Source organism: Galeopterus variegatus, unplaced genomic scaffold (assembly GCF_000696425.1).
Source record: "Galeopterus variegatus unplaced genomic scaffold, G_variegatus-3.0.2 Scaffold1017, whole genome shotgun sequence".
NCBI lineage: Eukaryota > Metazoa > Chordata > Mammalia > Dermoptera > Cynocephalidae > Galeopterus > Galeopterus variegatus.
In genome coordinates, this window is record NW_007727128.1 from 328,245 (window position 1) to 345,959 (window position 17,715).

The 17,715-nt window shown below is 34.5% G+C and overlaps 1 protein-coding gene across 1 annotated transcript in view; it reads left to right on the forward strand.

The window, feature by feature from the left end:
- Positions 1–17,715, forward strand: part of LOC103591727 (hemicentin-1-like) — a 202,569-nt gene that overhangs the window by 77,868 nt on the left and 106,986 nt on the right. The window contains exons 2-3 of the mRNA XM_008574239.1: positions 15,022–15,096; positions 15,542–15,592. Of these exons, the coding sequence (XP_008572461.1) occupies positions 15,022–15,096; positions 15,542–15,592 (126 nt within the window). The remainder of the gene's footprint in view (positions 1–15,021; positions 15,097–15,541; positions 15,593–17,715) is intronic.

A 17,715-nucleotide genomic window follows, 5' to 3' on the forward strand; every position in this document is an offset into this window, starting at 1 on the left:
AGTGGATATCACAAATACAAGAACTCAGAAAAGAGGTGAACAGTGGAGAGACTCAAGAAAGAAATAGAAGAGAAAAATAAAACCACCGCAGAAATCATGGTAACATTGGCAGGAGAACAAGAAAGAATAAACACTGCTGAAAACATAACAAAGACCTAGAGAGAGCACGTATATGAGAAAAGTGAGCAAAATGAAACAGAGATTTAAAAAGAGGTTAAAAAGATTAGAGAGAAAATGCTATAGAAGACAGGCAAAGGAAATCAAGCATGCACATTATTGGAGTCACTAATAAAAAATGGAAATTATGTGACAAAACAAATATTTGAAGATATAAATTAAGATAATTTCCATAAGTTAAAAAAGACTTGAAATTACATGTTGGAAAGGCATACCAAGCCCAATGGAAATTGCCCCAGAACCATCAACATAAAAACATATCCAAGTTAAATTTAGAGGTAGAGAAAGAATCCTGTAAGTGGCCAAGAAAGAAGTCACTTGTAGAAGAAAAATATTGATGTGACCTTAAAACTACTGGAACACATTGAATGCTAGAAGATAATGGAGCAATATCTACAAATTCTTCCAAGAAAGAGTGTGGCTCAAGAATTTTGTAACCAGCAAAATTGTCATTCAAGTACAAAGGCAATAGTAAATAATTTTGAACATGCACAACTCAGGGAATATTGTTCTCATGAGACATTTTCAGGAATTTTTTAGAAGAATAGCTACTGACCAAGAGAGGTCTAAAAAATCTACAGTAAAAAATTTAGCCACGAGGATTGAATCTATGTAACTTTTTGACTAAGACTAAAACAAACATGGGGATTAGGATAACAGAACAGACTATAATGTCAATTGTACTGATGGTAGAACGAACAAACCTTATGAAAGTGGGGAAAGCAGAGGGAAAGAAAGCAGGAAGAATAGTAAGTACATTTATTTCAAATGCAAATTAAAAGCATGCTGGGGTGATGATTTTGACGACGTAAGGCAAAGTTTACTTCAGGTCAAATAAACATTATATAAGTCCAAAAGAACAGTTTTGAAAATAATATGAGCATGATATTGACATTAAAATTTAATAAATGTTGAACTTAAAAGAAAACATACATATTCATCATTCATATTCATGTTCAGGCAAATAACTGCAAAAATCCTAAGTAAAGTGTTGGCAGACAGAATCTAGCACTCATTAAAAGAATAAAGCATCCTGATTAAGGGAGTTTATTTCAGGGTCATGATGATGGTTTAAGGAAAGGAAATCTACAAAGATTACATCTAAGGAGAAGAGCACATGATTATATTAATATACTTAAAAAGCATTTAATGAAATTTAATTCTCATATTTGATTTAATTAAAAAAAACTCAAATTTTTTAATACAGTGTGGAATAGATGAATATTTCCTTAACCTGGTAAAATGTGTCTGTTTCAATCCCAAATCCAGTATCATTCTTAATGGGGGAATCTAGAAGGACTTGCTAATTTTAGGAACAAGACAATGATATTCATTATCACCACTATTATCATAAGATAAGAGAAAAAATTAGAGACATAAAAATAGGAAAACATTTGCAGCTTCTATGATTCTATACCTGGAAAACCAAGAGTATCAGCTGAAAATTCTTGGAAACAGTAAAAAAATTCAGCATAGTGGTAATGAAAGAATTAGTATACAAAATTAATAGCTTTTATATATATATAAAGATACAAACATTTAGAAGATACAATGGGAGAAAGACCCCAATTCACAACATGACATTTACAAAAAAGATAAAATAGCTAGTAATAGGCTTACCAAAAAATGTGCAAACTTCTATACGGCAAAACAAAACAAAACCTTAAAAGGCTTCTAAAATTCCCCAAAGAATACTATAATTGGACTAATACACCATGGAATGTCTCAGCATCTTGTCAGTTTCTCCTAATTCATTCTATAAATTCAGTGTAACTGTCACAAAAGTACCTACAGGATATTTTTGAATCTAGATAGGCTGATCCTAAGTTGATATGGAAAAATATATAAGCATGATTGACCAAGAAAATTCAGCAAAAGGAGAGTAATGATGTGGGACTAGGCTCACCAGATATTAAAACATATTTAAGCCTCAGTTATTAAGACTATTTGGTTCTAGGCATGAAGGGAAAGATTAATGGAATAGAATATAGAATATGTATGTGAATTGTAGTGGCTTGTAATGTCAATGGGAAAACTGGAGTTTTCAATAAATTATGAGTCAACTGGGTAGCCATCTGGAAAAAAAATGGATCCGTACCAATACCTTACACCAGCTTAAATTCCACATGGATCAGAAATGTAAATGTAAAACATAACCCATAAAAGTACTAGAAGACATCATGGGAGAATTTTATTTAACTTTAGCTTGAAGAAAGCTTTCCCAACTGTGATAAAAACCAGAAACCATAAGAAAAAGATTAATAAATTTTACTTGCTACATAAAGGAAAGCTATTTCTGCATGGTCAAAATGGCTATAAGAAACATCAAATGAGAGGTAATATTTTGCAGCTCATATCACAAAAACCTAATTTACTTAATATATAAAGAGCTTCTACAAATTGACACAAAAAAACCAACAAAAAGTGGTTGAAAGTAAAAGTGGACAAGGACTATGGACATTTATTTTATACAAAGGAAATAAAATAGAGATCTCTCCTTGGTGCTGTTACGTTAAGCGATCTTTCCCCCATTATTTCTGTCTCAATAACCTGCTTATTTCTATCCTAGAATTTATTACAATTTGTTGTAATGTTTTCTTGTTGCTTACTTGTTTTATTCTCCGTTTTTTTCTAACATTTTGAATTTCTTGGGGAAAGGGATTATTATGTCTTTCTCCTCCACAGCTGGTTCCCTTTCACCAAGCATAATGCTGTCAAATATGAGGCACTTAATAATCTATTCTATTCCAGGCTTTTCTATTTCTCCACCAGAAAAATCCCTTCTAAACAGTCACCTGTGTCAAACATATTCAGCTTTTTGATATGAAACGCAATAGAAGGGTTGAGGTTTATAGAATTGAAAAGAAGTCATATAAATTCACCAAGTAACTGGGCTGCATACAATGTGTACTATCTCACTAGGCTTTTAATAGTCAGCTTCAAGCACAGGGCATGATTATCTAGTAGGGACTTAAAATTATTCGTTGAATTAAAAAGTACCAGAAAGAAGAGTGTTTGCCAGAAAAGATCTTAATTTTTTTTTTCAGTTTATTCTTTGGCAGAGAGTACTGCTTCATTAATAACTTCTTTAGAGTTTTGAACTCAATTTCAATTGCTTTGAATTTTCTTCAATTCTTTCATCTCTCAGACTTTTTTGATTTAATTATCATGATGAGATTCATAGGCATCATTAGAGATAATATATACATGACTTCAGAACTTCTATTAATGTTTACTATTTCTCTAATATTTTTAGGATTAAGTAACTTAATTTTTATGTTTTAAGAGATTTTGTAATGCTTAGTATTTTCTTTTTCTTAAATATTTTCAGACAGCCATACTAATGTTTTCCAGTTTCTCCAGACATCACACTTTTCTTTTCCATAATTATTACTTAAATGTTCACTTCCTCTAAAGTTTGTTATTTATGTATCTGTGTATTTCTATTATGGATATATACTTATCATACACAAACACATATATACATATGAGTGCCATGTTTACATTTTCTCTGTTTTGCAAATTAAACTACAGAATCTGGAAGACAGAGACTGTATTTTCTCTGTAAATTGCTATGGTGACTACTAGTATTTTAAAGTAATGATTTGTATATTTTTTTCAAAATTGTTGATGACTATTTTTGTGACGAGCATTATCAAACATTGAGTGTCACTATATAAAAGCTGAAGGTTCAAAATGTCACAGTTGCTGTTTGTCATTAGAGCGGTAATAAAATAGCCTGAGAGACTGAAAATACAGCAAATAAATGTAGCTATCTATTGTTGCATAAAAAAATCCCACAACTGAGTGTTGTTTAACACAGCCAACATTTATTACTTGACATTTTTTGTGGGTTAGGAGCCCCAGCATGAGTTAGCTGAGTCCTCTGGCTCAGAGTCTCTTACAAGTCTATAATTAAGGTACTGATCAGGTCTGTGGTCATCACAAAATTTGACTGCAGAAGGATCCACTTCCAAGTTATTCACACAGTTGGTGGCAGGATTGAGTTCCTCCTGAGTTGTTGGACTAAGGGCCTCAGGTACTTGCTGGCTGTTGGCCAGAGGCTGCATTTAGTTTCTTGCCATGTGGGTCCCTCCATAGGGTAACAGCCTAGCTCACAGGACTGGTTTCCATCAGAGCAAGAGAATGTGCAAGACAGAAGCCAGGGTCTCTTTGTAATCTAATCCTAGTTGTGACCATCCCATCACTTTTACCCTATTCTTTATTATAAGTAAGGCACTAGGTTCAACCCACACTCAAGGGGAGGGGATCACACAAGGCTGTGAATACCAGAAGGTGGAGATTATCAGAGGCCATTTTAAAGAATGCCTACCACATCTGAGAAATACCAAACAGATAGTTAAGACATGTCATTAAAAGAATCCAGAGGAGTGACCTCTAATTCAGAGGACTGAGACAGACATTCAGGAGACCTTCCAAAAAAGTTGGGACCTGAGTTGAATTTTGAAGAAAGGTTTGATGAGTAAATAGGAAAACAGAGAAATATACTCATGTAGAGGTGGATATTCTTCTAGATTACGTCAGAAACAGTGACATAATATAACTTCACAGTAGTATTTTTATCCCCCTTTCAGTATCTCTGCTAATTGTTATTAATGGATGCCTGTAAAACACATGTCGATTATTGCATTTTGGTTTTAGTACAGATTGTACAACAAAGAAACTATCTCTGCCTTTTGAAGTTCAGGTTTTGAAGAGAAGGCTTGATTTAATCAGTTAACAGGAATGTTCTCCAGAGCGAAGTAGAGAAGCATGGGAACTGGGAGCAGAGGTATTGAAACCGTGCGTATGATACCATTTGGGAAGAGTGGACTGATCACTTGATACCAGAGAATGCCACAGAATGCCTAGTTTTTCCTCTAAGGTTTTGGAAAGTTTTGGATATATGCCACAGCCTGTTGGTATTTGTGTGGACGCACATGCCTCTCTGCCATTGCAGCAGTGACAGCTGAGGAATCTTGTTTACTTGTAAGGAGAGGAAGTGGGACAGGTCACACGTGGATGCTTTCTAATTATCAAGTGTCAGGGCGATGTACGGGTCCTGTCTTAGGCTGAAATGCCTTTGGAAAAGATTCAGATTAGAACAAAGTAATTCACTTCATTGACTTTAAAGAGACTAGGGTAACTTCCAAATCTGGGATGCTTCTAGTTACCAGCTCAGGTGAATACTCTGAATATCTTCGCATTAGGAGAAGTATTTAAATCCAAAATGGATGCATGCATTGATGATTCAGTTTCATGTTCAATATTTACGATTATACTGGATATTTTATATTTTAAATGTTTCTTCTATGAAGAGATAAAAGCAAGACAAGTACACATGTGTATGTGAATAGACACACATCATTGCACGAGTGTATAGAGAAAAAATAAAAATCCGTAATAGGCAGAAAAAGAGAACCAAAATCTGGCGGTGGTGGGATTTTGGTGTTAAAAGTCTGAACAATGTTTCATTTCATTCAATGAAAAGGAATTCTTTGTATGTTCAGTAAAGACTAACAGTGGGAAGACGGCATTGCCAAGAGTTGTGCACTTGAAAGAGATGAAAGCTTGAAGTGAGAGGATTGAAAAAGGACACCACATCCAGACAATGACTGTTTTGATTAGACTCTAACTTCTCAAAGTATTTCACGTCAGAGCATTAACAGATAATGTCTCAAATTAATGCTTTTTTGTTATCTTGCCTAATGCTCAGAAATTCTATGCCTTTTTTCACGTGACCATTATAAACAAATTAATAACCACACACAGCCAGAATTCATGAACGCAACCTCAATCCTGTGTGTGATCAATGAGATTCTTTCCTTTCTTCTCAAATTATAAAACAGTACAATAATTTGAAAATTTTGAAAAAAATAAAGAAGTACTCATTATTCCATTTATTCCAAGCATCAGTTTTTACTCCAGCATTACATTGCATGTGTGTCTGTAGATAATTGCCATCAAAATGTATATACAATTCTGTGTTTTGCCTTTTTATCTAATATTGTACAATAAACATTGACTTGTGTTTCTATATGGAACAATAGTTTAATTGCTGCCTAATATTATGTAGAGAATCAGATGCTTTTAATCATTTCTCTATTTTGGCGTTATTGGTATCCTAATAACATCAGTGTCTTTTTACTTCCAGTGAATTAAAACAAAGGGAAATGACTTTATCACAAGAGACTTTTAAGAGTTGTGATACCTATAAGACATGTAACTATAATAAATTTCACCAAAGTGGTAACCATATATAATCTTACCAACAGTATGAATATTCCAGGTTTATTATGGCACTGATTTGAGTAATAATCTTTAAAAAAAGTTTTCTTTCTTACAAAGAATATTTCAAATTTTCCGGAGCTTGTGTCTCTTTCACAATGACAAATAAGAACTTTGCTTCTGTTCTTATTCTTTTGTTCTTTTAAAATTAATTTTCCATTCATAGAGTGATTGGTACTTTATTTTTTTCTTACGAATTTGAACGATCCCTTCAGATAGCATAAGATTTAATCTGTTTTAATTGTTGATAAAAATGCTGCCAAATCTGGTTTTATATTTTGTTTTAGATGTTAATTTGCATTTCATTTTTGTATATTCACATGTTACTATTTTCTCTTATAATGTCTTATATTGCGCTGAAGAGGAGAATGTTATTCTTCTATAGATCTGATATATATTCTAATTTAGATTCAGTTAAAATAATTATAATGGTGTATTTAACCATTTAGTCCATTTGGAGCTTATTTTACTACATACTATAAAATATGACTTAAAGCTTAATATTTAAAAAATAAATAATCCTACTTTATGCACCTTGTCTTGAGATACTAGTTTGTATATTCATTATTCATTCTTTTCCAGTTATTGCATATTGATACTGGCACTCCTGTCCTGTTAGTTATTGATGCTTGTGAGGACCTTTACAGTCTTTTATCAGTTTATATTGATATAATTGCCCATGTGCTTTTCAAAATAAATGTAAGAATGAAGTTTTCTTAAATTTAGAACACTTTATGTTCTAAAACATGCACAAACAAAAAAATCCTTTTTGAGATTTTGATTTAAATGTATTAAATCCATAAATTAACTTGCCAGAAGAATATAAATATTTTAATATATAGCTTTCTTCTTGTATATAAATATGGTCTTTCTCTTTTTATTCAAATGCCTCTTTTGGGCCGGCCCCATGGCACACTTGGGAGAGTGCGGCGCTTGGGAGCACAGGGGTGCTCCCGCCGCAGGTTCAGATCCTATATGGGGATGGCCGGTGCACTCACTGGCTGAGCGCGGTGTGGGCCACACCAAGCCAAGGGTTGCAATCCCCTTACCGGTCACAAAAAAATAAATAAATAAATAAATAAAATAAAATACCTCTTTTATGTTTTTCACTAAAGAGTACTACTTAATGTCATAATAAACCTGGAACATTCATACTGTTGCTAGGATTATAATAGGTTCTGCCTTTAACATTCCTTAACCTGGCTTGTGTTTGTTTCTTCTGCCCAGCTGGAGGCACCATCTGGGATCAGCTACAAAGTCTGAATTGTGTAATTTGAGTGAATCTGCATACCAGTTAAATGTTCTGCTATTTGCATTTCAAACTGGCATTGCACACTAGAAAGATGGATGGTAAAATTCATGCTAATAATTTAAGACAGACTTTGGAAGGTTGGAAGCAAGAAGAAAAGGTCCTCCAGTTATGGAGCCTGCAAGGGAGCACTCCTGGGCACCTGGATACTTCTGGGGCAAGTGCAGACCCTGAGGGCACCAGGGGATCTTCCTCATGATAAAGTCTGTGTTCCGTCTCCAGGCAGGCTGGCCTGTCAGGTTTCCTCCTCCCATCAGCCATGATCAGGGGCGGGATTCAGCAAAGTTGAGTCAGACATCTCCTCTTTCCATGGGCCAGTTGCCCCAACCCTTGACAGACAGGTGACCCCCAGGGTTCTTTAAACCTCGGCACTCAGACATGCTTGGTAGCTGGACTGGAAGTGAGTGAAAGGCTTGCTTTCCTCCAAGCCCCCACCCCAGGCTTGGCCTCTGGCCTTGGTCAGCACTGTGGTGCTGCCAGCCTGAAACAGGGTTTGCCACCTCCATGCCCTGCTCAGAGATGGTGCTGCGTGCTTGCTTGACCTGATCCTAATCTTTACCACCCCCACATCCAGGTCTGGGCTGGAAGATGACAGATGGCAGAAGCAGGGATGGGGCTACTGGGTAGGGCCTGCAGCATTTAGGAATGGAAGAGCAGGTGGTTCCTGGAAGGTGGGTGGGCGGGGGCCAGACTACACAAGAGCTGAAGCTCCAAGCTCAGAACGTATGTTCCACCATCCCATTGGACTTCACTTACAAAATACAAATCCAAAGAAAAAATTATTTGAATACAGTGATTGCAAAGCATTAAACCTCAAGGTGTGGCCCAGTTGAGAGCAGGGCCTTGTGTAGATTCACTGGTCATAAATCCATGCAGCCTACCTTTACATTTGTAATACACAGCCAGATATTTCTGACTATTATAATCAAGACTCCTTTCTTTAAACATACTTGTTTGCTTGTGCTTTCTCCCGACAATTTGAACTACTCTTAAGGATGTAGTGTTGTTTGTTGAGTTAATATAAATATTATTATATACATATCGATCATATTTTTAGTAATGTCTCTGATTCCCATGTTTTTGGAAATAAAATGTTTACTTCATAAATATGGTTTTGGATCACTGAATTATATTTTCTTTGAAAACATGATCAAAGGGCTGCATACATTTGTTTGGTTGTTGAGGAAACAATCAGGGCAGAAGTTAAGTCTGTTCTCCCAACATTTGGAAATTTCAGTGATATTAATGATTCTTTTCTAAGAATTTGCAAACAGATTTTTTTCTTCTTCCTCAACATTTTACCTCTCTTTGTAATTTTTCTGTTCTTTATCCCTAACTGATGACTAGATTTATTTGGAAGAGTATTAATGTTAAAGAATTGTCTGAGAGCAATTTAAACTTTGAAATGTATTCCAGTATTTTTATCCTTAAAATTTAAAACACATTTTCCTATAAAAATATCATTATTTAAATTTAAAATTGTACTTGAACTTGGTATTTATTCTCTTTTTGTTTGCTTTCAGGGCACCTTCATCACATTGGAAAGCTTTTAAATTAAGTTTTATTAAGTAGCATGACTTAAAATATTACATGGTCTCTTACCTCTCTGATTATACCAGAGAGATAGTGTATCTCCAGTGCATGGATATATTTTGATGTTAAGAATGCCATTTTATTTTTAGGATTATATATAAAACTGAGAGTCTGAACTTTGTTGGCCATTGTTGTTTGTTGGCTGTTTTTTGCAAGAGTTCTTGCTGTTACCCTGGCCAAAGTCCAGTCTAAGCAATAACATCCTACTATATATACCTCAAAGCCCTGTGCCCATTATTAAGGCTTTCTTCTTTGTTTCTTGTTCTAAGCTGTTGTGAAACATTGCTGAATTCATGTTAACAATTTTTTCTACATCTTGTTCAACAGTCCATGAAGTGAAATGATCTGTGCATTATACATTTACTGTCTGTAATTTTATTAGATGCATATATTTAAGGCTGTCATACAGCTCATTATTAAATGAATAATCTCTTTGGATAGTGGAACAAAATGTCACTTAATTAATATTAGATAACATGCTATTCATGAGTTCATCATTGTGTTAAATTTTATGAAATAGACCAAATACATCATTTCATTGCCAAAACAATCATTAAAGGCTTTTAAGTTGTCCTGAAAATTACCTGTTCTGATGTGAGTAGGAATGTACTCAGTTAAATGAGTTCTGAAATATACTTGGCATTAGCTCAGCTCAAAGTCAGGAAACAGTTCTGCTTTTGGCGATTAGATACAGATCATTTAAAAATGGTGCTGGACAGCAACATTATAATTGAGTGAGAATGGAGAAATCTGGAAAGAGTATATTATAGATCAAATTGAAAACAGTAAAAGTAAATCTAATTATTGATATGATTTTCTGTAGTACCTAAAGAAGGAAACATAATATACTAATTTTTATTCAGAAACCAACTTTAGTACTTTGAGTATAAATATTTGTACTAGCACCTTTGCACATAAAAGACATTAGAATTGATTTGTATTAAATTAATTGACTGTGAGCAGAACTTTTAGAACGTGGCACATGTTGAGTTTCAGCTCATGAAAGGGATTTTGAGCAGGCCATGTCTCCATGTCTACAATTTCATTATTCTATTGTCACCCTCTATTAATCTGGTGTTCTCTTCAAGTCCCAATTTGTACCTCGGCTCTTCCTGAATGCCTTCACCATAGCATGTCCCTAGAACTCAAGGATCTTCTTGGAGCTCAGTGTCTTCTCTATTCACTGAGAAAATTTACTGTCCATTTGCATATGTATCACTTGGCCCTTCTCAGATGCTGGGTTAGACTTCTTTTACATTTTCATAGCTTGCTATTTTTTTAAGTCTTCAACTATATTTCAGCTTCCATTGTGGCAGGTCCTCTGATTTATATATTTCTTTGTTTCTTCTACAATGTCTTGCAAATATTGATCAGTTTATAATGCAGCTTAGGTTCTTGTTTTAGCTTTTCACATATTTATTCATGTGTAACTATCACTATAAAGTCAAGAACTGTATATTTTTAAAAAATGAACAAAGAAATCGTGAACACTGTTCTTAAATCATTCTCAGGTGCTGTTTGAACCTCAGAAGGCAGTAGTAAATATTCTTATTATCAAGGAACCATTTTGAGTAATGAAAGACTATAAGCAGCAGAAATCTTAGTGGAAAGGAAAAAGGAAGTGAGGAGCTGGATATTGATCTTGCCAAATGAAGCAGTGAAAGAAAATATTACATTGTGAATTTCTTTTCGTTATTTTCTCAAGTACAATTCCAGCAACTCAGATTAAGAGAACAATGGCAGAGATGTTGGAAATAAATCCAACCCATCTGATAAATACCTAGGAAATGGGAATAACAAGATTATCAAAAAGAGGAAAGACTTCTTAGAGTTTCAGATACTATTGTTCTTTTAAATCAAAAGCGGTGTTCTGAAACAAGACATTTCTTATATTTGTGTAATACATGTTACCTTAATGTTTCTTTTGTTTTTTAAAATAAGCCATATGTGGAAAATTGTATTTATCAATTATCTGTATCAATAGCTTGATTGAAGTAAGGAATAAAATAGCTTGGTTACATAGGAAACTGAAAACATTTTCAGTATCATCACTGATCTTGTAGTACGGTCTTTATCTCTGGCATGGGGGCTCCCTGCTATAGGCAAAAGAGCAGGAAATAAAAGATCTGAAGGCCTGGGTTTAAGTTTTATTCTTTTTTTTCTTCTCCCCCTTTCTCCTGTCCTCAAACATTTACTGAGAATCTACTAAATGTACACTGAGACAGTTCATCTCCTCGAGGTGCAGGCACGTGGTATTGTGGTAGCCTTTAAAGAGGCCGGGTGGCTTTGGCTTATGCCCTAAGCTTCTACTTTGGCTTATCGTCTAAGCTTTTACACTATCTTTTCCATACTTCCTTTTCTGCACTTGCTACATTGCACTATAATTATGTATCTACATTTTGATCTTCTCCACTAGACTGTTGAGCCTTTGAGGACAGGGTCCATGTTTGTTTATCTTCATGTTACCGGTGGCAACCGTATATAGTAGTGTTCACATATAGTAGGTTTTCAATACAGTAATTTTTTGGTAAATAGATTTGAAAAAGCTTTCTTCCAGTGAGGTTTCTTTGTGTGTTTATAGTAGTTAGTAGGCAAGAGGGATAAAGTCTTCATTCTATTAAAGAAAATATACCAGCATGTGACAATGAAGAATTCTGAGTGTTATGTGCATTAAATTAAGGAAGCTGAATGTGGCCCAACCTGCCATGGTCTAGAGGAAAGGAGGAGAAAGTTAGTGGTGAAATAATATTCACACAATGAAGATCTTGGAAAAGAAGGAAAGTTAATGAACTGTGTAGGTTGCTCCGTGTAGAAAATGTTATCAGATGTCTTAACCTCTTTCTTTACCACCAAAGTTTTTTCAATTTTATCCTCTCTGGACCTTAAGTTTTCTTGACTGTAGGATGAGTGGATTGTATCAAATGATCTTTAATGCCCCTTCTAGCTTTATCATTCTATTTGGAGATTGATGGTTGTTTTATATTCTTTTGGTGGATTTTCTTTTTATTTTAGATAAAATAAACCGAACAAAGTGGATATGATCTCCGCATTCTGTTGAATATTATGCAACTTCATTTTTCCCGTGTTTTTATTATAGACAATATTATCAAGACAACTTAAAAGCAAATTAGAGAAAAGGCAAACAATCAAGGAAATAAGATTGAAATTAGTTAGGCCTTGTAGACTCAGGTGCATGGGCAGATGAAAGACATGGGAGATGGCCATGGGGATGGTGAGAAAGCACAATAGCTTCATGCCAAGGGGTGTTGACGAAGTTTGAAGTTTGAATACACAGAAGAGAAGGCCTGGATTGCTTTGGAGAATTCCCATTTAATTCTGCAAGCAATAGAGGACCATGTTCAGGCAGGAAGAGAGGACAAAGTTGTACCTGCTGCATGTCATCAAAGGCTTGGCAGCGGATAAAACCAACATGAGCAAAAAAGAAGAGAGGAGGAAATTGCTAATGACACATCTGGCACAGGGCTCTGTTATATGAAGAGAAAGTCTGGGATGGAAGTGAGTCCTGAAAAGGAGAAGGGCTGATTTTGCCAAATTGTCATATCATTCAGTTAAGAAGAGTTGGAAAAGGATGCTTACAGCTGGAGGGATATGGCAGCTTGGCAAGCTGTTACCCCTTCTGAGTATTTCTCATAACTGATAAAAGATTTATCTCAGCTGTCTAGTGTGGTTTGCAAAAATGTTTATTAATGAGCTTTAGGAGAGATTTCCTGTCTTTGTTGAAAACAGGTGTATTTTTGAGAGTCTTTGGTTAACTAAAATGAAGGCTCATCAGTCCTCTTAATTTAATAGCACTCCTTGATCCCCACTCTTGAGGAACAGGCATATAACCAGAGCTACATTTTTTTTATCATAGGGAATGTCCTTGAACATTTACACACTTTAAAAAATTCTTATATAATTGGCTTTTTCTAGTATTCTTTGTATTCCTTTCTACTTTTTGAGTTTTAAATTCTGGGATTATTACAGTATTATGCAATGTAGGAACATACAAGCTTGGCTTGACCATGCTGCTTACGATTTCTATGTCAGGGTGTAACTGCCTGGCATATTCTTTGCGCTTTTGCATTCCTTTGCGAAATATGCCTTTGTTTAGTCTTGAGGGAGTAGGCTTCTCCCATTTTCCATATACTCAGGACATGGCTAATGACTGTTCTGCTTTGTATGGAATGCAGATGTTTGTATTTTCAGTTTCTCCAGTCGCTTCTCCATTCCTTTTGCGAATTGCAAGGTGTCTGATCTATAGAGAATGACTGAGGCATTTTTTTCCCTGTAATTTCTAAGAAAAATAACATGTTATGGCAGACAAATTGTGCCTCCTTTCCAATTTACCTTATTATTTTAAAAAAAGTCCTACAGTCTGTTTCTGTACCATATGTAACATGTTATAAAAAGCCTGGCTAATTAATTGTCCTCCTTTAAAGTTATAAAGTCCTTTTCTACATTATGCCTTGGAAGCTAGAACATATTTTGTAAAAGCTAAATCTTGAGTATCTTTATAATTTTGTATTGTAGTTGCACATTATAGGTTCGAATGCTGCCTGTATCTTTATTACATAAAACAGAAAACTTTCCATCCATCCCAGAAATTTAAGATATGTCTGTGTACATGATACTCAGATGAATTTTAATATTCTTAAATATATCATTTATGTATCTGGATGCTTTTTGGGGACAGTAAATGATATCCATAAAAGGCCACTTTCAGCTTATCTTTTTTAAAAATTGATTTTTTAAAGAGAATAAGCTTTGGGGATTAAAATATTTACTATAGATATGCTGTATCCTACCAAAAATAATATTTTTATTATAAAACAATATGTACATATTTCCAACTTAACCCAAACTGGTATCTGGGCTCCTCCTCTTCACCTGACTTATGATTTAAGTTCTGGCTTTCCAGGGAAGGCAGTGGCCCCACCTGTCCCCACTTGAAGCAGTGGATTGTGCAGTACATTAGGGAAGTCATGAGGGTGGACAGAACCCTGAAGGTAATTATGATCAAAGCCAGCTCAGAAGAATGGTGATAGCAATGTTCAGCCATCCCAGCTGTGGGGACAAAAGTTAGAGGGACTATTTCCTGTGTTTTCAATGTCATTGTATCTGTGTTTCTCCAAGTTCTCAAAAAGCTCGTGGGATAGGCAGTGAATATTCAATTTTTCGTGTTTGTTTAGCATTCAACTTTTTACTTTGAACTAATTCAGACTTACAGAAAAGTTGCAGACAGATTTATACTTTATAGTTGAGAAAACTGAATCATAGGATCAATAAGTGATTCCCTTAGATTCTAATAACAAAGTAGGTATTTAATAAATACGTACTGACTAGTGAGAGTAATAAAGAACTGGAACTGGTGTCTCCAGTTACATGGAGCCATATCTTTGTCCTGTGTCGTTTTTGACGCTCTCTTGCATTTTCTAAGGTTAAAAATTTGCTCTTGTAGGGGCATGCATAATTTACAGTAAATTATAAGTTATTCTTGTTAGCTGTAAATTAAGAAATAGTCTTCGGTATTTTGCTATTTCTGGTAAATAAATAACCATGTGGTGCACAGTTGAAAGACATTTGTAAACATAGCAAAGTCTTTAATGCTATTGATTACTCTTTATTGATTTAGTTTATTTTTATCTTCACAGAAATTGGCCCAGTCACAATTACCACAGATCCCAAGAAATTTCAATATGAACTCAGAGAACTGTATGTTCAGGTGAGTGATTTCAATTTTATTTTGGGGGAATGGAAAATCATGAACCTTTGGCTGATCTTCCTTAATTTTTAAATCTAGAAGAAATAATTGTTGGTTTTTTAAGGGACCAAATAAATGCCAATCTTTTTTTTCACCTGAGTCCAGAAAAATTGAATAATATTTATGAGAATAAGACAGAATGGGTTCAAAATATCACCTTCATTTATACACTGTTTATGACGGCTTTTACGCTGTAACTGCAGACTTGAGTAGTTGTGACTGACACTGTTTGTCTCCTTTAAAGAATAAGCTTGCTGACACCTGCTCTAGATAAGTCCCTTCACTTAGAAACATAAGGTAGTTAATAATTCTTCCCACAACGTGAATGGTGTAACTAAGGTAATTTTAATATTCTCTGCTATAAATCGACCATATGTAATTTTTGACTGTGAACATAATTTGGTTATTAGAGAGGATGGATGACATAGGTTTAAATGTTATTATAAAAGCAGAACTTCGAGGTAAGGTTGATATGCACCTTCTCTTTGGTGCTGCTTTAAGGTTATTCCCAAATCCATTCATTAAAAAAACTTGCTTCTTTGAGGCTGCTTCACTTTAACACCCTGTATGGTTTCTGCTGCTGTTAGCTACAGACTTTTGGGCTATCGGTTCCTGGCTCGTTAGGTACATTTCCCCTTCAGGGCTGCCTTCATTCTGGGTAACTTCAACATTGATGGAAATGACCTAGTTAGAACCTCCCCTTCAATAGCCTTTTCTTCACTCTGTCTTAGTCTTCAATGCCCGCAAACACCCCTGGATCTTGTCATTATCCCAAACTGTTCCTCTTACCAAATAACTCACTCAGGCATCTTAGTCTCCAGCAAGAGCTATCTGTCCACCAAACTTGCTGGTGCAACTTCTTACACTGCAAATACCCTGTCACCCTCAAGTGCTCTAGTCCATTGACCCCTACACTTTCTCCTAGACCATCATATCTCTCCTTTTTTCACTTTCCATCAACGTCCTTTCCGTCCCTTTTGTCCTTTCTCCATTGCCTTTTGGCCAAATCTCGTTCCTGAAAGCCTCTAACTATCTGCATTTTTTATGCTTGTCTTCTACTCTGCAGTCTTGCAACAGGGCAGGTTGATTCCACGCATATCTCAAATGGACTGTTATTATTCCCATGATCCTACTACTTTTTTTTGGTTAATTAAATATCCCATTCTTGTTGGTGACAATTGCAAATTTTACCCACTCTTCTTAAACTTTTATCTAACTTACTACTGGCTATTTCAGCAAATGCTCTGGTCTGGGCACGTGACCTTCTTTTCACACACAGGCACATACAAATGAAGCCCTCAGCTTCCTCATATCCATCATAGAACCCACCTACACCTGACACCCATTCTATTCTTATTCTCTACTTGATCCCAACTCCTTGGCTTTATCGGGATCTTAATACTATCAAACTGTTTTTCTCAACTGCTTTAGAGTTCCCACTGATTTTTCAATATCTCAAGTCTCTCCAGAAACAAATCCCAACAACAAAACCATAAAAGGCAAAACAAAATAAACAACGAAATTCTCTATTTTTCTCAAATCCTCTTAGAAATAACAACTTCTGTCCTTCTTGATTCCTCCAATTGACACAGCAAGTTGTGTCTGTGTCACTGCCACCACTTCCTCATGCCTTATCCCTGACATTCACTCTTCAGAAATCTATTTCAGTCTAGTGCCCACTCCCCTCTCTCTATCCAAGTAGCTTTAGTGAGTGACCAGCGATCTCCATTCTGCAAAATGCCATGGAAACGTTTCTGTCCTCATCATATTGGATGGAGGTCTTCGTAGCTGTGGACAATATTAGCTTCTCCCTCCTTCTTGACACAATCTCTTTCCTCACTTGCTCTCCCACTTTTCTTCCCAATTTTCCTGCTCAATTTCTTAGGAAAGCTCATTTCATTCCACTTGGATATCAAATGTTGGGATTCCTCAGTGTTTTGGAACTGGCCCCTTTCTGTTCTGTTATTTATTTATTTATTTATTTATTTATTTATTTATTTATTTATTTATTTATTTATTTATTTATTTATTTATTTATTTATTTATTTATTTATTTATTTATTTATTTATTTATTTATTTATTTATTTATTTATTTATTTATTTATTTATTTATTTATTTATTTATTTATTTATTTATTTATTTATTTATTTATTTATTTATTTATTTATTTATTTATTTATTTATTTATTTATTTATTTATTTATTTATTTATTTATTTATTTATTTATTTATTTATTTATTTATTTATTTATTTATTTATTTATTTATTTATTTATTTATTTATTTATTTATTTATTTATTTATTTATTTATTTATTTATTTATTTATTTATTTATTTATTTATTTATTTATTTATTTATTTATTTATTTATTTATTTATTTATTTATTTATTTATTTATTTATTTATTTTCTTTCTTAATTTTATTTTGTCGATATACAATGAGGTTGATTATTGTGGCCCATTACCAGAACCCCCCTCCCTCCTTTCTCTCCCCCCCTCTCACCCAACAATGTCCTTTCTGTTTGCTTGTCGTATCAACTTCAAGGAGTTGTAGTTGTTAAGTCTTCCCCCCCCCCCCGC